Source organism: Aquarana catesbeiana, linkage group LG03 (assembly GCF_042186555.1).
Source record: "Aquarana catesbeiana isolate 2022-GZ linkage group LG03, ASM4218655v1, whole genome shotgun sequence".
Classification (NCBI taxonomy): domain Eukaryota; kingdom Metazoa; phylum Chordata; class Amphibia; order Anura; family Ranidae; genus Aquarana; species Aquarana catesbeiana.
This window is the reverse complement of record NC_133326.1, coordinates 238,524,580-238,548,192: the sequence shown is the minus strand read 5'-3', so window position 1 is coordinate 238,548,192 and position 23,613 is coordinate 238,524,580. Positions and strand designations below refer to the sequence as shown.

The 23,613-nt window shown below is 42.0% G+C and overlaps 1 protein-coding gene across 2 annotated transcripts in view; it reads right to left on the bottom strand.

Moving 5' to 3' along the window:
• The window catches only part of DOCK4 (dedicator of cytokinesis 4), a 501,293-nt gene that overhangs the window by 256,072 nt on the left and 221,608 nt on the right, over positions 1–23,613 (bottom strand). For both annotated transcript variants that reach the window (XM_073619893.1, XM_073619894.1), the window contains exons 13-14: positions 13,247–13,372; positions 8,000–8,124 (exon numbers count right to left, since the gene is read on the bottom strand). In XM_073619893.1, the coding sequence (XP_073475994.1) occupies positions 8,000–8,124; positions 13,247–13,372 (251 nt within the window). The remainder of the gene's footprint in view (positions 1–7,999; positions 8,125–13,246; positions 13,373–23,613) is intronic.

The window sequence follows — 23,613 nt, the reverse complement described above, 5'->3', positions numbered from 1 at the left end:
CGGGGCCTTGTATTAAAATTGTTGGGCTGGTACTGCCTTGGAGGAGACAGACTGGCCATGAGGTGCACTGGACATGCTTACAAGCTCAACACCCCCCTGGGGTGCTCGGGCCCCTCCTGACATACACAAAGGTCTTTGTGCCTTAATGTTTGAGGATATCTATCTAATCCATATATATTGTACAATGACAAGCTTTATGGTTCACAATTTTTCTGCACAAATATTTTAGGATGCCCTGAGGGATGTCTATAATCAGTGGTTTAAACAGCAGGCGCAGGCCTACTGTGTCAGTGGGGGACGAGGCACTGAGGAGGAGTGTGCTGGCAGGAACTACTATTCACACCCAAGGAAGGTTTTTTAAGTCTTAATTTTTTTGGTACTACCTAACCCTGGTACCTGATGACACAACACACACTCGTATTCACCTTGACATTTATGCATGTGCCCACTAGCCCCTCCTTGGTGCTTTAGTCCGGATGAAGTCGACACCATGACAGCATTTACAGATCCGTATGTGATTTTACCTTGTTGTGCACACCCCTAGTGTTAATATGAGGGGCTGTGGGGGCTCCTAGCCCTCTTCCCCGCCCCCCAGGTGTTACTCGAGGGGGAGGGGGGCAGAGGCTCCGTTTGGCTGAGGGGGGGGTTGCTCTTTGACGATTGTCTTGCGTGTGAGGGTGGAGGGGTATCTGTGGTTACTAAGGTGGTGTGGGTTATGCTGTTTGGGAGTGAGGACGGTGGCCCTCTCCATCAGGGGGCAAGTGGTAAACAATGGTGATTCACATATGTGTCACATTCTTGATGCATGCTGAGGGGCATTTATTTTCACCCCTATGCAAGCTGGGAGCATACCCATACTATATATGGGGTTAGGGGGGCACTGGCTGGGGTGGCAGCAGCTTTGCACTATAACAGATGCTATTTAAATGTTTTTCTTGTTCCCTTAAAGTTTATTTACACTACTAGAGTTCCAATTATTTTTATATAGTTCACTTCCTTTTCAGGAGTGGAAGTTTGTATTATGTTTTCAAGCTGGGGGGACTGGATGGGGCCAGGATGGCTCCTCTCGGTCTAGTCTAACCTCTTCCCCCATTAGGCTGAAGCACCACCCCTGGTGATAATCGGGGTGTGCTTTTCTGCAAAATCTTTTTTGCACCCTTTAGTTGAAGGGACAGTACTACACTGTCCATCTCCACACTGTGTGTCCTATCCTGATCTTACTCTTTTCTTGTGCTTTCTCCCATCCATACTTCTCTTTCGTCCTCCTTTTCCCCCTCTACCTCCCTTCCACAAGCTCTTCTCCCTTTTTTTTTTACCTGGGGACAATGATTTCCGTCAACATTTTCCCGCTGAATGCAAAAGGTCTGAACATACCAGAAAAACTGCGTATGCTCTTGCACAACCTTAAAAGAGCCCATGCTGATGTGGCGTTTATACAGGAAACTTACTTCAGAACAGGCATCCATCCATGCCTGAGAAATCGATTCTACCCTTTGTCCTATCATGCTACCAATGTGTCGGCTAAATCTGAAGAAGTATCTACACTCATATCAAGTAAGGTACCTGGGACCTGTCAGCAGCCTTCAGTGTCTATCAAGGTATCCTATGTGTTCATTAAGGGATCTATTGGTGGCACACGGGTGACGTTAGCTAGCATATATGCTCCTGATGATCGTCAGGATATCTTCATTCACTGTGTACTGAACTTGCTCTTGGAGTTTACGGAGGGTCAGTTGATTGCAGGTGGTGGCTTTAATATACCTTTGTCCCCCTTGGTGGACACCTCGCCCTACCTTTCCTCGATCCCCCCTGGCATCCATAAGCGCATGACACAAGACCCCCCCAGAGAAGCTAGAGGCAATACCACCAAAGTGCTCAACCTGATTCATGTTGCATCTGTGACTAAAATGCCATGCATATTTCTCAGCACGGATGCGGAGAAAGTCTTTGACCGCGTCAATTGGGAGTTCATGTCCTCTGTACTTAAGCACATTGGCCTGGGAAACAAAATGCTTCAGTGGATCTCAAATATATATTCCCCACCAATGGCATAGGTTAAAGCTAATGGTGTTCTCTCAGAACCCTTTCCCATCTCAAATAGCACCAGGCAGGGCTGTCCACTCTCCCCTCTTCTTTTTACCCCTATCATTAGAACCCTTTCTCTGTACAATACGCTCAAACCCGGATATATCAGGAATAACAATAGGTATATCCCAATACAAGATCTCGGCCCACGCCGATGACCTCCTTTTCTCCTTAACTAATCCAGTTGGATTAAGAGTGGAACAAAGGATTGCACTCTTGGTTTGGCAGGTGTAACCTCCTTAAAATGAGCATGCTCCCTTAGTTTCTCTTCTTGTTTCAAGCCCTGCTGGTCCAGATCCCACTCCAATAATTTAAACAAGCACACTCACTCTTCATTAAATTAGTCTGGGCACACTCCAAGCCTCGTTTACGCAGACGTTATCTTACACTGCCTAAACACTATGGAGGTTTAGCCCTTCCAGACCTACGAAATTATTATTTGGCAGTACAGCTTGGGAGAATCATTGACTGTAATCGACATTGTAAGACCACATTTTGGACGCATCTAGAACAAGCCCAGACCATTGTCCCGTTGAAAGGGGCTGTATGGTACTTCAACCGGTTTCCTCCTAAACTGAAATCACAGTTTATTGACTTTATTGACAACTTCCCTTTCCACCAGAGACTCCCCTCTTGTTCCAATACTGGGTAACCCGGCGTTCCCCCCTGGACTTGAACAATCAGAATACGAGACACTTCAGCGGGCTGAGACCGTGCCTCACATTTCTTAGAAGGCAGTCGGTGGCCATCCATCCAATCGATGAGTGGCACTGGCCACTATCAACTTCCGTCCTGGAAGGCGATACGAATACACTATTTTCTACATTCTCTCGCCAGTCCTGCTCAATTTAATCATACTCTGACGACCTTTGAGGATTACTGTAGCAATGAAGGGGCTTTACCCCAAGTGCTTTCCAAAACCTATACCCTGCTTAACTCCCCCGCAGAGCAACCTGACTTGTCTTTTCTACAGAAATGGGAGACTGACTTCCAACGCTCTTTTACAGACACCCAAAAACACAATAAAATCAGGTTCTCCCTGAAAACATCAATTTGTACAAAAATGCAAGAATCTAATTATAATATTTTGACCAGGTGGTATTATACGTTCCAGATATTACACACATACTTCCCAACCACCACTGACAACAGTTGGAGATGCCAGGCGGGTAAAGGAACGCTTCTCCATAATTTTTGGTCCTGCCCTCTACTGACACGCTTCTGGATGACAGTTCTGATGGTTACTCAGAAATTTACAGATCATACGATTCCTGATGATCCAGCTTTCTTTCTGCTCCATGCAACCATGATCCTGGCAAAACGCTACCAAAAATCAATGGTGAGACACTTGTTGAATGCCTCTAAATCCTACATTCCTCTACTGTGGAAAAAAATATGCCTCCGCCCATTGGGACTTGGTTGCGTAGAGTGGAAGAAATAAAAAAATTAAAAGACTTAGTCCTTACAGCCCAAAATAAACAGAAAAACATTCTAAGGCATGGAGGCTATTATTCTTCTATCTGATGAAGGTGTGTCCCTACTTGGGTCATGAACAGAGAATCAATACGGACTCAATTTACTGTTTGTAGCGGTGACACATACATCGCTTCCAGGTTTACACCCCTTTCTTTACCCTCCCCTTCCCCTTTACACCTAACTACACCCATGTGTTTTATTCTCCCATCTACTTACCTACTGCTTTTCCTTTCTTTTTTTTTCTGTGAAACCGTTGGGTTTCCACTTTCTTCTTTTTTCTATTTTATATTTTTTGGGGATAGCACAGTTCAATTGTGTTTCTTGATATGGGGATACTGTGACATTTCTCACCCAATAACCTACAATACTAGTATTGTATGTCCGACAATGATGTTTTTAAAAAAAAAGTTACAGATGTGTATCAAATGCTAGACATATAGCATTCTGTTAGTGAAGTAATTACCCATGATCGTTTTCTGATATGGTTGTTATTGAGCTGTACTTTCCCTGAAATTTTTTTGAAAAACACAATAAAAATATATATTTGAAAAAAAAAAAAAAAAATGTAAGGGTGAAATTAGGGCAGCTAAGATAGAACACGAAAGACACATAGCGGAGGAGAGCAAAAAAAATCCCAAGAAATTCTTTAAGTATATAAACAGTAAAAAAGGGAGGACAGACCATATTGGTCTCATAAAGAATGAGGAAGGAAATCTGGTTACACAGGATGGGGAGAGGGTATTGAATTTATTCTTCTCCACAGTCTTCACAAGGGAATCAGGGGGCTTTAGTAACCAAAACTGCAGTGTTTATCCTCATGGCACGTCACAGGAAGCACCCTCATGGCTAACAGAGTACAGAATTAGAATTAGACTTGGGAAACGTAACATTAATAAATCACCGGGACCAGATGGCTTGCACCCAACTTAGGGAACTCAGTCAAGTAATTGCCAGTCCATTGTTCCTAATTTGAGTCTACTGACTGGAATGGTACTAACGGATTGGAGAAAAGCAATGTAGCACCAATATTTAAAAAGGGCCCAAAATACATCCCTGGGAATTACAGACCAGTTAGCCTAACATCAATAGTATGCAAGCTCTTGGAGGGGATGATAAAGGACTATATACAAGATTTTAGTAATGAAAACTGTATCATTAGTAGTAATCAGCATGGATTCATGAAGAATCGTTCTTGCCAAACCAATCAATTAACCTTCTATGAGGAGGTGAGTTGCCATCTAGATAAAGGAAGGCCTGTAGATGTGGTGTATCTGGACTTTGCAAAAGCATTTGACACAGTTCCCCACAAACGTTTACTGTACAAAATACAAAATAAGGTCCGTTGGCATGGACCATAGGGTGAGTACATAGATTTAAAGCTGGCTACAAGGGTTCAGAGGGTGGTGATAAATGGGGAATACTCAGAATGGTCAGGGGTGGGTAGTGGGGTCCCACAGGGTTCTGTGCTGGGACCAATCCTATTTAATTTATTCATAAATAGGGATGAGCTCGATGTTCGCCTGTTCACCGAATAGCGAACAATTTGGGATGTTCACGGCAAATTTGAAAGCCGCGGAACACCCTTTAAAAGTCTATAGGAGAAATCAAAAGTGCTAATTTTAAAGGCTTATATGCTTGGTATTGTCATAAAAAGTATTTGGGAACCTAGGTCCTGCCCCCAGGGACATGTATCAATACAAAAAAAGTTTTAAAAACGGCCGTTTTTTCGGGTGCAGTGATTTTAATAATGCTTAAAGTGAAACAATAAAAGTGAAATATATCTTTAAATTTCGTACCTGGGCGGTGTCTATAGTATGCTTGTAAAGTGGTGCATTTTTCCCATGTTTAGAACAGTCCCTGCACAAAAAGGCATTTCTAAAGGAAAAAAAAGTAATTTAAAAGTACTCGCGGCTATAATGAATTGTCGGGTCCTGGCAATACAGATAAAAGTAATTGAAAAAAACGGCATGGGATCCCCCCAGTCCATTACCAGGACCTTTGGGGAACCCTGAACCAAAATTTTTTTTAAAACGGCACAGGGGTCCCCATCAAAATCCATACCAGACCCTTCAGGTCTGGTATGGATTTTAAGGGGAACCCCACGCTAGAATAAAAAAAAAAAATGGCATGGGGGTCCCCCAAAAAATCCAAACCAGACCCTTATCCGAGCATGCAACCTGCCAGGCCGCAGGAAAAGAGGGGGGGAGAGAGTGCCCCCCCTCCTGAACCGTACCAGGCCACATGCCCTCAACATGGGGAGGGTGCTTTGGGGTAGCCACTCAAAGCACCTTGTCCCCACATTGATGGGGACAAGGGCCTCATCGCCACAACCCTTGCCCGGTGGTTGTAGGGGTCTGCGGGCGGGGGGGCTTATTGGAATCTGGAAGAACCCTTTAACAAGGAGACCCCCAGATCCCACCCCCCCTGTTTGAAATGGTAACGGGTACATTGTACCCCTACCATTTCACAAAAAAAGCGTCAAAATGTTAAAAAACCACAAGACACAGCTTGGGGACAAGTCCTTTATTAAAAAATAAAAATGTCCCATGAAGTCCATTCATCTTCTTCTCTCGCTCCGCCGATGGACAGAAAAAAAATAAAAAAGATCTGCCTCCATGGGAGGCACCCGCCATATGAGGTGTCCTCACAGGTGACAGTTCTTTTATAACTGAGGGCGGGGCCACACGGTGACGTACCCGGGTGACCCCATCCCCTCTGACGCACGGGGACTTCCCAATGGCTTCCCTGTGGCGTCAGAGGGGGGTGGGCCACCTGTTTAAGTAACCGGGTGGCCCCGCCCCCCTTTGACACCCCAGGAAAGCCATAGGGAAGTCCCTGTGCATCAGAGGGGGGGTCACCCAGGTACGTCACCATGTGGCCCCGCACTCAGTTATAAAAGAGCTGTCACCTGCGAGGATGCGTCATACGGCAGGTGCCTCCCATGGAGGCAGATCTTTTTATTTTCGGTCCGGTTCCCCTTAATATTCATACCAGACCAAAAGGGCCTGGTATGGGACTGGGGGGATCCCATGCTGTTTTTTTCAATGACTTTCATCTGTATTGTCTGGCCCAACAATTCATTATAGCTGTGACTACTTTTAATTGACTTTTTTCCTTTAGAAATGTCATTTTGTGCAGGGACTGTTCTAAACATGGGAAAAATGCGCCACTTTACAGGCATACTATAGACACCCCCCCAGGTACGAAATTTAAAGGAATATTTTACTTTTATTGTTTCACTTTAAGCATTATTGAAATCACTGCTCCCGAAAAAAAAGCCGTTTTTAAAACCTTTCTTTGTATTGATACATGTCTCCTGGGGCAGGACCCAGGTCCCCAAACACTTTTTATCACAATACCATGCATAAAGCCTTTAAAATTAGCACTATTGATTTCTCCCATAGACAATTCATTATAGCCGCGAGTACTTTTAAATTACTTTTTTCCTTTAAAAATGTAATTTTGTGCAGGGACTGTTCTAAACACGGGAAAATGCGCCACTTTACAGGCATACTATACTATAGGCATACTATAGACACCCCCAAGTACAAAATTTAAACGAATATTTCACTTTTATTGTTTCACTTTAAGCATTATTGAAATCACTGCTCCCTGGGGCAGGACCCAGGTCCCCAAACACTTTTTATGACAATAACTTGCATATTAACCCTTAAAATTAGCACTTTTGATTTTTCACGTTCGTGTCCCATAGACTTTAACGGTGTTCGAACAAATTTTTTACCTGTTCGCATGTTCTGCTGTAAACCGAACCAGGGGGTATTCAGCTCATCTCTACTCATAAACGATCTGGAGGATGGGGTAAACAGTTCAATTGCTGTATTTGCGGACACTACTAAGCTAAGCAGGGCAATAACTTCTCCGCAGGACATGAAAACCTTGCAAGAAGATCTGAACAAATTAATGGGGTGGGCAACTACATGGCAAATGAGATTTAATGTAGAAAAATGTAAAAATGTAAAAAAATGTAAAATAATGCATTTGAGTGGCAAAAATATGAAGGCAATCTATACACTAAGGGGAGAACCTCTGGGGAAATCGAGGATGGAAAAGGACCTGGGGTCCTAGTAGATGATAGGCTAAGCAATGGCATGCAATGCCAAGCTGCTGCTAGCAAAGCAAACAGAATATTGGCGCGCATTAAAAAAGGGATTAACTCCAGGGATAAAGCAATAATTCTCCCACTCTACAAGACTCTGGTCCGGCCGCACCTAGAGTATGCTGTCCAGTTCTGGGCACCAGTCCTCCGGAAGGATGTACTGGAAATGGAGCGAGTACAAAGAAGGGCAACAAAGCTAGTAAAGGGTCTGGAGGATCTTAGTTATGAGGAAAGGTTGTGAGCTCTGAACTTGATTTTGAGAGCTAAAAACATGTATTAAAGTGAAAAGTAAGGGATTTAAATAAAAGGTCATACAATTACCTTTAAAACATGTCCTTCACTGTTCACAATCACCATTGTAATTTGTACATTTCTTGCAACACTTTTGCCACCTTTTTCAAACTCTCCTTTTTCTATAGTGATGTATAAGTCATTTCTCATTTCACCTGTAAAATACAAAATCACAACTTTCAAATTTTCAGCAAAATATCACCGCTACTAAATTACAGACATAAGTAATTGCACAGTTTTAGAGCAGGGGTCTTCAAATTCTAAGTTCAAGTTCTAAGCAAAGAGCCAAATCAAGATCCTACAGACATTATGGAGGGCCAGACTTACCAGCAGGAGTAGAAATTGCTCCGATATCAGTGGTCAGTGGGAGTAAACAACCGTTGTGCTGGTGTCAGTGGAAGGAATTGTGCCACATCATTGGTTTTGGTGGGAAGAATGTGTCCCATCACTGGGGTCAACAGGACAAATTTGGGACCCATCGTTGGGGTTAGCGAAAATAAATTTTGCCTCATCATTGGTGTGAGGAATAGTGCCCCATCAGTGTTATCCGTGGGGGGAATCTGTGCCCCATCATTGGGGTCAGTGAGAGAATTTTTTGCTTCATCATTCAGGTCAGTGGGAAAAATGTGTGCCCTGTCATTGAGGGTCAGTGAGAGAAATAGTGCCTCAATAGTGGTTTGTTAAAGGCAGACAAAGGGGCGCATCTGGCCACATTCCGCCGTTTGGGAACCACCGGTGTAGAGGGTTAGGAAGTAATAAATTACTATTACTACTTTTGGAGGAATGGTTTACCTTTTAGAACTATATATTTTTTGGAGGAATGCTTTACCTTTTAGAGGTAAATACTTTTTCTCTTTCTCCCACATTGTCCTTCTTTGTGGTCTGTGGTGTAGACGGTTAACTAAGTAATTGTACTATTAAAAAAAGTTTTTTCTCCATCATCCATTGAGAGACACAACTTTATAGATATTATGCAACCAAGGGTTTATATATTGCCAGCTATAGGATAACTGGACACTATGAATATAATAACTGAAGGCCAGCCCCGTAGAGGCTAACCCTTCCTACCTCACCTAGTTATGCTAAGTTCCAGAAGAATTGAAGGCCCCTTCCCTTCTGCTATGTTTTTGCTTAAATTGGAAGAATTTTCTAATATCATTAGCAACGAATAGATTCATCCCAGATGTTGAAAATCCCAGAAGTCTCTCAAGTTAGCCAGTGACCAAAGAATTTCCAACTTCATTTAATATACTGATGATTTCTCTGTGATGGTCCTGCGGTCTTGTAGTGACATTATGTCTGTTCCAATTTGCACAGGATTCTGCTATTCAGATTAGGCCAATTATGTGGGGTTTCCTTGCTTAACCACCTGTATATCAGAGTACGTTTATAAACAGTGCGGTAAACAAGGGACTAAAGCAGGGTACTAAAGCAAGCTCAGAGCTCGTTAAACCAAGGTTTTGAGAGACAAAGGCATTGTGGGTTCTGTTATCCCAGCCATGCTTAAAGCTCGCAAATCTATTTCTGATACAATTAATCACTGATTGTGGAAGGCTTCTTGTTGGAGACTGTGTGGGTTTCCCCACGTGCATTTTCAGTGAGTCCTTTTCTTTCTTTCCTTCACTTGGGATCAATGTTTAGCTCTTAGCATCATCAAGGCTCAGGTTTCTATCATGTCCGTTCTTTTTCAACTTCCTTCTTGCCACTAATTTACTGATTTGTACTTGAAGTTAAGGAGTTGCATGAGTTTCTCCCAGTCTGTAAACCTGGTATTGTCTGGTATTGTCTGCATTACAAAGACCCCTGACCTCTGACTTCTAGATCAACTATTTCTAAGTAGAATCAACAGGTTGTTGGGCAGGCCTATGAGTTGCAAGATTAAATAAATAATTTTACTGTCAAAGCCTGCCCCACGAGGGCAGTAAGTACTTTTTTTTCATCAGACTTCTGTATCAGATCCATATGCCTGCAACCCTCTTGTCTGTTTACATGCCCTTGTTTTTGCCTTGTTTTGGTGTGCCTGCCCCTCTCTTTGGATTGCTTTTGGATGTCCCTTGCTTGCTTATTATACATAAAGCGGTGTTTCTCAAGGTTTGACAGAAAATAGCATTTCTGTACATACTATAAATACTTTTTACCTGAGAAACACTGCTCTCTCTCCTCATATGCTATCTTTCCACTTCAGAATGTTTGCCACCATTGAGCAGGTGGGAAAAGATTATAATCAATAGGAGGCTGGTCTTCAGTTTCTACGGGGGTGATTTATTATAACGGGTGCACACAGGATCGGGTGGACTTGTTGATAGTAACCAATCAGCTTCTAGGTTTTATTGTCAAAGCTTAATTGAACATGCTGAAGTTAGAAGCGGATTGGTTACTATGAACAGGTGCAACTGACTGTGCGCACCAGTAAAACTCCCCCTATATGCCTAGTGTCCATTACTCCTCCAAGTGGCAGTACAACCCCTTGGTTGCTTTTTAACCATAAAGTTTTGTACCTAAACAGAAAAGGATTTTACAGTCAGTATAAAAATACCGTATTATTCGGACCATAAGACGCACTTTTTTCCCCCAAAAATATGGGGGAAAATGTCTGTGTCTTATGGTCCGAATGTACATCAGGCACCGTACCCCACCGATGCTGGCACCTCCACCCCCGCTACTGGCAACACCCTCCGCCACCACGTTAGTACCAGAAGAAAGGCAGGAAAGCGGAGGAAAGACATCCCAAACCCCCACGAGCGCCGGGCGATCTCCCGGCTTGTCGAGATAGAAGACAGAGCAGCCCGAGCGATGGCAATGGTAAGGCTGCAATAATGACACAGGTCAGGCTGCAATAATGGCACAGCTCAGGCTGCAATAATGGCACAGCTCAGGCTGCAATAATGGCATAGCTCAGGCAGCAATAATGGCACAGCTCAGGCAGCAATAATGGCACAGCTCAGGCTGTAATAATGGCACAGCTCAGGCTGCAATAATGGCAATGGTCAGGCTGCAATAATGGCAATGGTCAGGCTGCATTATTGGCAATGGTCAGACTGCATTTTATTGGCACTGGTAAGTCTGCATTTCTTTGGCACAGGTCAGGCTGCATTTCATGGGCATGGTAAATATTTTGGTACACCATTTGGTTCAGAATATTTTTTTTCTTGTTTTCCTCCTCTAAAACCTAGGTGCGTCTTATGGTCAGGTGCATCTTATGGAGAGAAAAATATGGTACTTTTTATCATGCATTACATTTTCACCCATCCTCTAAAGTCTTGCATTCACTTTGAAAAGCTAGCATAAAATAAATGCTTTAAAAAAAATGATCATTGCATTTGAAAATTTTTTGGGGGGTAAAAATTCCTTACCATCCTTTACCTGCATAATATATACTAAAAGTGTCCCTCTTTCCAATCTCAGAAAAGATGGAAAGTATGATGACCACCTCTAAAATGGCCATAAAATGTTTGTAAACTGCGTTGTCTATACTATACTAATAGTGATTAAATAATGCTCATCAGCAGGATGTATTAATTACAATTGATACATTTATAGAAGGGGTAGCAATGTATAGGATATAGCCGTGGTATACAGCTGTGGGATTACCGTTAAGTTGATAAATATATTGTCTGCCAATGCTAACCTTTGAAAAATGACATTTGTCTGTTTCCTCAAAGTCTCAAAGTCACTGATCCAGAAAAACTTGTAGCAAATGAAATTTGGGAAATGCACGAGTACCATATTTCTTTACTTGTTTTGGGTCAGTGACTCAAATTATTGAAGCCAAAGCAAAAAGATGACTGGCAGGCAACTAGCATTTTAAGAGGATCAGAGGTTAGTAATGGTAACCCACACAATTTACATATATGGCTTACGGTCAAGTATAACTAGAGGCATTTTTTTTATAGTTTTGGACAGAGTAGAGAAGGATTAGAACACCATTTTTATTGCAGTCTCTGTTAGGGAGATTTAACCTTTCCATTTGACATGTTTACAGTTATTGAAAGAAAATTCCATATTTTGTGAAAATCTTCCATTGGGATACAGGTAGCAAAAACAACCTGACAGGGGTTATAAAACTCCCTTACTCTATCCAAAATGAAAAAAGTTTTACCATTACTTTAAGCTTCAAGGAGAAGTAGTTTGTTTTTTTGGGGGAAATGTCAGCAATCACTCAAAGTGTAACTGCTTTTGTTGAGGGAAAAAAAAAACAATCCCCCTGGGTGATTTATGTACATTGCAAGGGTTTTAATAAAACATTGTTGCAGTCAGTATCAGTTTCTGCTCTGAAGAAACGGCTAGGTTATGTCATGTTTTGTGAAGAATTGACTGTGAATATGAGTGACTTTAATTTTAATCAGCGGATGCACTTGCAGGGAGGAGAGTGGCAGGGTCTGCATTCCTTTAAAAGTGATTAAGCCTTTAGGTGCATCTCCCCAAAACTAAAATTTTTGTTACAGAGGGTGCCTACAATCGGACTTGTATCTTATTGTAGACTTCTGGGAAAATCAGTGAGCCTATCACACAGTCAGGAAATTACATCTCCGGGGGCATTGTGTACCCCAACTATGTACAAAACGCCTCCAGTTTGCCATATTGTATTGAATTTTACAGAGAAGGACAGTACTGCAGATTAAAAATAAAACATAATTATAACCGTGAATTAAAATATGGATTGTGTCTCAATCGTATAATTTTTTTTTTTTTTTAGATTTTTTTACCATGAAAGTGGAGTTACACTTTAAGCATTTACAAAATGTCACAGTTAGTAGTTAGTTTTCGTAATGAACTATATATTCACCTCATATTACCCTCCATAGCTATCTTTGTTTAGAATAACTATAAAAAGTCAACGCAGAAGAGTGTTACACTTAATTTTATGATAGTTTATGGCTACAGAGATTGCAGATTCTCAATATACTACTGTAAATGTCGCTCATCTAATTAACTATATTCAGACTGCTCAGCTGACCATGAGCAAACAAATACTTATACTTTATAGCAACTAAAATTAAAGCTTCTCCTTGCAATACGAGGCAAAACTGTTTTTCGCGAGAAAGTCTTCAGAAATAAATAAATAGTAGAAACAGCTATTTGAACCTTTACTGTTTCACACAAAAATTGTGCCTGAGGTATACAAAAAATACTTTACTGAGTAAAGGAAAATGCAAAGCATAAATAATATTGGAAAAATAACAGGCTAGTATAGGGGGTGAATGCTGGCTGCAAAACATCAAAATTAAAACAAAAATTAGAACAAACTAAATTTCTGTTTCTTTTCCTCCAGCTCACCAGGCATAATGACATCTGAAAAGCCAAGCTTTCTGGTTATCGAGACCCCACGGGTGAATACCGAGGAGTAATCTCTTCTAATTTGCTCAAGGTCTCCATGCAGCAGCTGAAGGGAAACTGCCAGGCCTGAAATCAAAGAATTTAAAGAGACTCAAAAGTTACTCAGAAGATATTTTGAGGCTATTTACATCAGTATTACCTCAGTCAGCAACATTTTTTTCAAACAGAATTAACAAATCAGAATTTGTGTAGACCGCCTTACCTGGATCTTTAGAGAAGGTTGTTCCGTCATCCTAGCAACTGGCCTCTTCCAGAATTGTACTGCATAAAAATATCCAGTACAGCACAGCCAATTAAAGGGGGAACTAAACCTTTACAGTCAAGGAAGCTGCCATTTTAGCCTCTGTTTGATCTGCAGTTGCCATGGTGCTTCACATGTGATCAGTTATGACACCAGACATGTGAAGGCTTGACAGCTCAATTGAGAGTACAAAAAGATGTGAGTTATCATAAAGCATGCCTTGAAGGTAACTGCTTTGGAAAACTGTTAAATTGACAGGTTTAGTTCCACTTTAACCAAGAATTTTAATGCGTGCGTGCGTGCGTGCCACAGCTAACATTATCAATTTTTGTTCCTCGCACTTTTCTTTTTTTTTCTTTTTTTTTTACTGTATGTTTTTCTTTTTTATGCAGCTCGGGAACAAATGGTGCAGGCAATTTCTTACGGGAATAGAAAACGAAAAAGACTTGTAGTTTATTATCACAATTGATAAAATAGTAAATATGAGGCAGTTTGAATGACAGGCCAATTTATTGGTACATCTTTTCCTTTTCTGTTTTGGAGATCACAACTCAACCTGCATGCAATTCTTTTCATTAGCCCTCTACTTTCCACTCTGCAAAGTAAGTTACATTTCCCTGGCTGGTTAAAGTTTGAAACAAAATAAACTTCTTTTTTTTTCTTTTTTTTGCAAGTGTGCCACCGTTCAAAATAATCAATATTCATATGCTTTGTAAATAAACAGAATCACTGGCTACCGACGCATTATTTTCACTGTTTCTAACAGTGTGAACATGGGACCTGAGCAGAACATCAACTAATGAATCAACATATTTTTCAACAACATCTAAAGATAATTTTTTATTTGGTTTCTTATTTTGTACACTGGGCTCTCCCTTAATGATTGAAAGATGCGACAATTTATACAAGTCATATGAAAAAAGTTAATAAACACACTGCTGTTAGCACAGTCAGTAACAGCAATGCCTCCAATTAGTAGATGAAGTCAAGCAGTGTCGGAAAACCACAAGGTGTCTGCACTTCTACTTGTAACCATAGGGACCTTTCTTAGCAAGGAAAAGTTCACTTTGAAGTGTCCATATACATGATGTGACTGAAAATGAACATTTTTTAGTGCATTTCTGTGACAAGCTCACTGCGTGTTGAGCAAAAACATTCATACCAATGCACAGATGTGCATAGACCAGTTCTATTGGCTATAATGCCACATATTTAATTTGCCATTTTCAGTGCAGAATTTAAATGCCCCAAAAATTGACTCTTAGGGCAGGTGAATAAAGGGGTAAAACTGAATCTTTCATAGCCAAGCCTGCAGAAGCAAGTCTAAGGAGAACATGATTAAAGCAGCAATGATATTTAAACACACCCAGAGGTGATTTCCTAATAAGCCGACCTCCACACATGTCCATAAAGCACTACTTTATACATGTTGAGCTTCATTTGCTTCAGAGCGCTTAGGCCTGGTTCATACCATTGCGTGTTTATGTGCATTTTGTATCACATTAAACAAAATATCACAAAATCCACTGAGTCCAATTAAGTCATTTATATGCATGCTGTGTTGCGCTGCATTGTTAAAAATGAAGCGTGTTCAGGTCCAGATGTATTTGCATGCATTTTGTGGTCTGCTGAAAGTGGTTGTAAACCTGAGTCATGGAATTTAAGCAAAGCACATACACTACCAGAAGTACTACTTTACACACAGATGAACTTGGCATCCCAGTCTTAGACCATAGGGTTCAATATTGAGTTGGCCCACCCTTTTGCAGCTATGACAGCTTCAACTCTTCTGGGAAGGTTGTCCACAAGGTTTAGGAGTGTGTCTATGGGAATGTTTGACCATTCTTCCAGAAGCGCAATTGTGAGAGGACAGGCACCGATGTAGGACGAGAAGGCCTGGCTTGCAGTCTCCACTCTAATTCATCTTCAAAGATGTTCTATTGGGTTGAGGTCAGGACTCTGTACAGGCCAGTCAGTCACATTCCTCCACCCCAAACTCGCTCATCCATGTCTTTATGGACTTTGCTTATTGCACTGGTGTGCAGTCATGTTGGAACAGGAAGGAGCCATCCCAAACTGTTTACACAAAGCTGGAAGCATGAAATTGTCCAAAATGTCTTGGTATGCTGACACCTTAAGAGTTCCCTTCACTGGAACTATGGATCCAAGCCCAACCCCTTAAAAACAACCCCACAATAGAATCCCCCCTCCACCAAATGATTTGGACCAGTGCACAAAGCAAGGTCCATAAAGACATGGATGAGTGAGTTTGGGGTGGAGATCCACCTTGTGGATAGCCTTCCCAGAAGAGTTGAAGCTGTTATTGCTACAAAGGGTGGGCCAACTCAATATTGAACCCTATGGACTGCCAGAAACCATGAATCAGACCGAGACAGAAGTACAGTTAAATCACACTTGTTTAATAATAAAAGTAAATAGAACAAACGTAGTCAAAACGTAGCCAAAGTTTGGTAACCAGTACGGATAGTCAGACAAGCCAGAAAGTCAGGAAGCCAGAGATCACCGTAGTGGAACAGCAAGCAGGATCTGGAGCCAGGAGGAATGTCAGCCAAGCAAGACTTTAACAGGAATGCAGGAGATAGTCTCTGTGATGTTGACCAAGGCGAAGGCAGAGATCATTTGGGCTGGACGGCTTAAGCAGGCAAGACTGACGAGCAGGATATCATCATCAACAGGTGAGTCACTGTGGAGAGATAGGAGCTGGCAATTAGCCAATAGCTGAGTGGCTAGCTCAGAGGAAGGAAGGGCTGAGCACAGCCCTGATAGTACCCCATCCTCAACCACCCCTCCAGACCGTACCCTTTCCAATGCGCCAGGTACTGTATGCGCCCACGGAACCTACAGGAGTCAACAATGGGCTATACTTCATACTCCTCATGGTTCTCAACCTGTACAAGGTGGGGATGTGACACGAGGTGGTATAGCGGTTGCAGACCAAAGATTTCAATAAGGAGACATGAAATACATTAGAGATACGCATATTAGAAGGAAGGTCTAATGCGTAAGCCACTGGGTTAATCCTGCAAAGAATACGGAAAGGCCCAACGAAGTCGGAGGTTGCGAGATGACAGCCAGAACCTGTCCCCAACCTGGTAGGAAGGCGCAGGCAGACGTCTGTGGTCAGCATGGAGTCTGTACCTATCATTAGCATGTTGCAAAGCCTCCTGGACTTGTGCTCAAGTGGAACAAAGACAACGGAGATACTCCTCTAAGGCAAGAATACTCTGCGGAACAAAATGAGTCAGGCAACATGGAAGGTTGGAAACCATAGTTTGCCATAAATGGGGACAATCAGGAAGCAGAATTCCAGGCAGTATTGTGAGCAAACCCCGCCCACGGTAAGAGTTCTGACCAGTTGTTATGATGGTCAGAAACATAGCAATGTAGGAATTGCTTCAAGGACTGATTGGCTCGTTCTGCGGCCCCATTAGAGTGTGGGTGATACGCAGAGGAGAAAGCAAGCTGAATTCCCAACTGTGCACAAAAGGCATGCCAGAACCAGGACACAAACTGACTACCCCTGTCTGCACCTGCAGCAGAATCGAGTGCTTCGATACAAAGGCGGCATAAATTAACAGGCCTGCAGCTCCAGAGTTGATTAGAGCCTGTATCTCGATAGACAACTCAGCCCAAGAAAGGGTAACCGAAACCAGGGGCTTATCCTTCTGGATAACTGGGGACGAAACAACACCACCTAAGGTCTGTCTGTAACAGGACCTCAAGGTTCGAGTGTTCCCTGGACGGGTAGGACAAGACTTCAAAAAGTGACCTGCCTGGCTACAATTAAGGCACAATTTCTCCCTCCTGCTAAAGGTTCTCTCATCCACAGAGAGACACGTTAAGCCCAAGTGCATGGGTTCAACTTCACTGACCGACTCGGTACCAGGAGGCATGGAAGGTGAGGGAGGCAAGGGTGGGACTGCAATGCTCAGAGACAAATGTACAGGAGGCTTCCACAAGCGCTCCTTAAAAGAGAGTCTTTCTCTGAGTCTGGAGTCCATGAGGATGGCAAACGTCATCAACTTCTCCAGCTCAGTGGGTATAACTTGGGCTGCTATCTCATCCTTGATGGTATCAGAGAGACCATGAGAAAAAGCAGCAATGAGGGCCTCATTGTTCCAAGCAACCTCTGCTGCCAGAATACGGAATTGAATGGCATAATCGGCAACAGTTCTCCGTAATTCGTTTGATGGACATGAGGCACTTGGCAGCAGAAGCGGAACATGCGGGAACGTCAAATACCCTTTTAAAAGAAGCTACAAACTCAGGGTAACTCAAGACAACAGGTTTTTGCGACTCCCATAGAGGGTATGCCCAGGCCAAGGTGCTTTCAGAAAGCAAAGATATCACGAAACCTACTTTGCTTCTGTCCATGGGAAACGACTGGGGCAGCATCTCAAAGTATATTTCAACCTGGTTGAGAAATCCTCTGCATTGGGGAAGCAGAGCGGAACCAGACATCATTCTTATAGAGGTAATACTCGAGGCGAGTGCCTGCACAGAGACTGGAGCAGCAGCAGGGATGGCCTGCAACACAAGTTGTACCGGAGCAGCCACAGTGGGAGATTCCAGGTGAGCCGTGCGACTCAGGAGCGTTTGTAACGCCATGGCACACTGATCCACGTGGTGATCCTGCTCATCCAATCTGGAAAAAATATTACCAACAAGTGGATTGACTGCATCTTCTGAATTCATGGCCTTCACCTACTGTCAGAAACCGTGAATCAGACCGAGACAGAAGTACAGTTATAGTGCCTTGCAAAAGTATTCACCCCCTGGCTTTTTACCTATTTTGTTACATTACAGCCTTTAGTTTAATGTTTTTTTAATCTGAATTACATGTGATGGATCAGAACACAATAGTCTAAGTTGAAGTAAAATTAGAAAAACATATACATAAAACTGTTTTTCAGAAATAGAGAACTGATAATTGGCATGTGCGTATGTATTCACCCCCTTTGTTATGAAGTCCATAAAAAGCTCTGGTGCAACCAATTACCTTCAGAGGTCACATAATTAGTGAAATGATGTCCATCCGTGTGCAATCCCCAGAGGCTGCAACACCTAAGCAAGAGGCACCACTAACCAAACACTGCCATGAAGACCAAGGAACTCTACAAATAAGTAAGTGACAATGTTGCTGAGAAGTACAAGTCAGGGTTAGGTTATAAAATAAATATCCAAATCTCTGATGATCCCTAGGAGCACCATCAAATCTATCATAACCACATGGAGGGAACATGGCACAACAGCAAACCTGCCAAGAGACGGCCGCACACCAAAACTCACGGACCGGGCAAGGGGGGCATTAATCAGAGAGGCAGTACAGAGACCTAAGGTAACTCTGGAGGAGCTGCAGAGTTCCACAGCAGAGACTGGGGTATCTGTACATAGGACGACAATAAGCCGTACGCTCCACAGAGTTGGGCTTTATGGCAGAGTGGCCAGAAGAAAGCCATTACTTTCAGCAAAAAACAAAATGGCACGTATTGAGTTGCGAAGAAGGCATGTGGGAGACTCCCAAAATGTATGGAGGAATGTGCTCTGGTCTGATGAGACTAAAATTTAACTTTTTGGCCAAAGAAAACGATATGTCTGGCGCAAACCCAACACATCACATAAAGAACACCATCCCCACAGGGAAACATGGTGGTGGCAGCATCATGATGTGGGGATGTTTTTCAGAAGGCGGGACTGGCAAACTGGTCAGAGTTGAGGGAAAGATGGATGGTGCTAAATACAGGGATATTCTTGAGCAAAACCTGTAAGACTCTGTGTGTGATTTGAGGCTAGGACGGAGGTTCACTTTCCAGCAGGACAATGACCCCGAACACACTGTTAAAGCAACACTTGAGTGGTTTAAGGGGAAACATGTAAATGTGCTGGAATGGCCTAGTCAAAGCCCAGACCTCAATCCACTAGAAAATCTGTGGTCAGATTTAAAGATTTCTGTTCACAAGCGCAAACCACCCAACTTGAAGGAGCTGGAGCAGTTTTGCAAGGAGGAATGGGCAAAAATCCCAAAGTTAAGTTGTGGCAAGCTCATAGAGACTTAAGTGGTTCTACAAAGTATTGACTTTAGGGGGGTGAATAGTTGTGCACATTAACTTTTTCTGTTATTTTGTCCTATTTGTTGTTTGTTTCACAATAAAAAAAAAAACACGAAAAATGCCAAGGGGGGTAAACACTTTTGCAAGGCACCGTAAATCACACCTGTTTAATAATAAAAGTAAATAACAAACGTAGTCAAAACATAGCCAAAGTTCGGTAACCTGAACGGATAGTCAGACAAGCCAGAAAGTCAGGAAGCCAGAGATCAGTGTAGTGGAACAGCAAGCAGGAACTGGAGCCCGAAGGAATGTCAGCCAAGCAAGTCTTTAACAGTAACAGTCTCTGTGATGTTGACCAAGGCGAAGGCAGAGATCATCTGGGCAGGACTGACAAGCAGGATATCATCAACAGGTGAGTCACTGTGGAGAAATAGGAGCTGGCAGTTCGTCGACAGCTGAGCAACCAGCTGAGAGGAAGGAAGGGCTGAGCTCAGCCCTGATATGGACTAAGACAGGGATGCCATTAAAGTTCATGTGCCTATGAAGGCAGGTGCCCCAATACTTTTGGTAATATAGCGTATATCTGTTGTGTTTACTTATCTCTCTCCAAAGCTCTAAGTGTCATATCTCTCTGGTGCTTTGTTCCCCTGTTATCAGCATGTCTCATTTCTGAGAAGTTTTCCTAACACATGAGATAAATTTGTATCAGGAGAGGGGGGGGGGGGGAGCTCAAAACATAGCTGGTCTATTCAGAACACAGTTCTTCTGCTTTTTGGTGGGGGCGTGCTCTCTTCCTCCAATCTCACAAACTGTAACTGCAGTCTCTCCACCCTCTTCTCTGTGCTGCTGACAGATGAAGAAAGATTTTTAACATGATCTGCACTTTTGAAAGGGCCTAGAGAGGGGAAGACAGCAGATAAACAAGTAAAACCTATGTAGAAGGATTTGTTTAATCTCTGTGTATCATCTGAGGCTTTTCACTTTACTGGTTATATGTGAGGGTGTACAACCACTTTAAGCCTTTGTAAGCACATAAAGATGTATGTCTGTATTGTGGATTTTCATGTTTTTTTTTTTCTTCTGCTTTTCAACTGGTTGTGGGAGAACAAATGGCAGCTTGTCATCAAATGGATCCAAGCAATGTACATAGATCCCAGATACCTGCATGTGCATAGCCACAATGAACACAACGACAGTTGCTGCAGCAGTGTAAATCAGCCATCCTTCCTAAACTCCAGACACTGTAAATGAGGGAGCACACAAAAAGGGCTGAGGGGAGGAATGACTGTCACATTACTGGTTTCAGACCATCGCACAGTGCGGCCTTCTGTCCAGTGCTCTGCAGCTTTTTACAGAGAACATATAGCAGGACACAGTCTCTTTCATTTAGGCCTCATTCACACAGGGCTTATCAATGCATGCTCTGTGTGAGGGCCGCGTTTACCCGCATGGGAATGCACAGGTGTTTCATGCATCCCCGTACAGGCAGTCCCACTGATGTCAGATTGGGAGACTGCGTCCGTGCAGCTGCTTTGTCCCACTGAAATGCCCTGGATCAACAAGGCACCATTGCTACTATGTGGTTTACGTGTTCACACAATAACAAGAAATTGCATCAATTTAGCAAAAGAAAAGGAAAATATCATTTATTTCAGTAAATTTCAGTTAATTCATTTATATACTACTGTTTTACGTCATTTTTAACAATCTAGATAACAAATCTTGATACATAAAAGTAAATGAAAAATTTACCACACAGGAAGGAGATACAAATATTTTTTGAACCCTGAAGGGCATTTGGATTAATACACAGGATCAAATGATTCCCATAATAAAAGTTTTGTTTTTTCTAGCTGACAGCAGAATGTAAATAGAAGAGCTGTCATTAAAAAGTATTAAGTTTGAACCCTGGTATGCATTTTGGGGGGCGGAACCCAACACCGCTTTTTGTTTTTAATAATGCATTCTTTGTTTACTTTCCGCTGTCAGTCAGGATTCCCCCATTGACAGCGGAGATGAGTCCTTGGTTGTTAAGATACCGGTGAGTGCTGGCTCCTTAACAAGCAGTATCTGAGAACAAATTGACATGCGACTCATATAATGCACCGTGACACGTATTTGGTGCATTTCTATTGACGTCTAATGGAAGGTGCATTTTTGGTGCGCTTTTAAAAAACTGCACAGTGATGTGAACACCTACAGAGGATTTAAAGGAGGATTTCCTGCTATTTTATTATGCTGCTAAGGTGTGTTTTAGCGTGGCAAAAACATACTAGTGTTAAAGGGGACTTATATAATTTGCATCCATGGTACTTAAAATTGAGCTAATAAGAAAGATCAGATCTTACAAGTTTGTTGGAAGCCTGTGTATAATAGACTAAATTGGAGAGTCATATTGGGACTGATTTACTAAAACTGAAGAGTGCAAAATCTGGTGCACCAGTGCATGGTAGCCAATCAGCTTATAACTTCAGCTTGTTCAATTAAGCTTTGACAAAAAAAATGGAAGCAGATTGGTTTCTATGCAGAGCTGAACCAGATTTTGCACTCTCCAGTTTTAGTAAATATACCCCATTGGGACTAGGAAAAGAGGGAAGATGGTATTCTGTTCTTTCCTGAGTCAATCAGCTATAAAACAGAACTAAAGGCACAACAGTATACCTTCCTTCCAATGGTCTGATGCCCATGAGGTCCCCCCTTGTCAGTGCCAGTATCTTCTCCCTGGGTTTGTCTTGGCCATTTTGATTGGGTGGAATGGGATGACATCACTCCCGAGCCAGCGTAGGAGTGCAGTCATCCTGATGGACTGTGCAGGTCACATTCTGCTGAGGACTGTGAATAGGTAGGTAAATGTTCTTTATTGTCAAAGAGACATTGCATGTCACTTTTGCGATAAAAAGCTTACCTGTTTGCAATTTTTATTTTATTAAAAAGCAGCCATTGTGCTTGAAACTTGCCACCTGATAACTACAGGTGACAAAGAATATTTTTATATTGATAAAAATGTATAATTTCTATTAAATACACAGAGGGTTTAGGAAAGCAAAAACTGCACAAAGCCAAGCTCTGAACGTGCGCTGCATTTCTGCATTTATGAACAGCTCACAATTAGCAAAGAAAGCAAACATTACACCAATATAGCACCACAAAGCTAAACTACATTTATTTGAAGAACACAGTGTTTCTGTCCAACTTTAATTATATGATTATAAAAATTAGCTGTTATGAAACTGACAGTGCTCTGCACTGCTGAAAAATAATGGCAATCAAGTTTCATTGTTTTACTACAAGATGCATTTACATGTTTTACATAACATTAACTTGCAAAAACAGAACTGTGATTAGGTAAAAAAAAAACATTATACATAATAACCGAACAGCAAAATGACACAATAATAAAATGACTGCCGTCCCTAGTGTGGTAATTACCAGAAGATATATGTGAAAAAATGATTTTTTTGCAGTTCTGTTCCAGAACAGAGATGTGTAACACATTCTGAATGAATAATGACCTGGTAGGTTATCCAGACATTTAGGTGATGTCGATTGGTTTCTTTCATATTTTAGTGTTCACCTTGTTTACAAGCACCTTTGCTGATGTTTAACTGATTAGCAAAGTAACTTGAATGCTGTTTATACTGTTGTTTTAAGGAGTCAAAAAGGATATACAATATCTGTACATTCAGAAGTAAAATGCTCTTGGCCTGGTGAGGTCATCTAAATGAGGTCCTTAGAAATGTTTTTCAAACTGCAGACATGCCTATCAAAATATGTAGCTTACAATTATAGTAAAGACTATTGAACTGGGGGGTATTTCTTTTTGTTATCAAGCTGAAGAATGTCTGCACCACCATTGACAAACTTCCTATATGGAGTTTTGTATATACAGGGAATTATGTTGGGGATTTAACATTTTTAACTTTTATGGGATGAGTTGTGATTTATGCATGATTATTTGTAGATTATTATTACAAATTTTCCTGATAAGGGTTTTT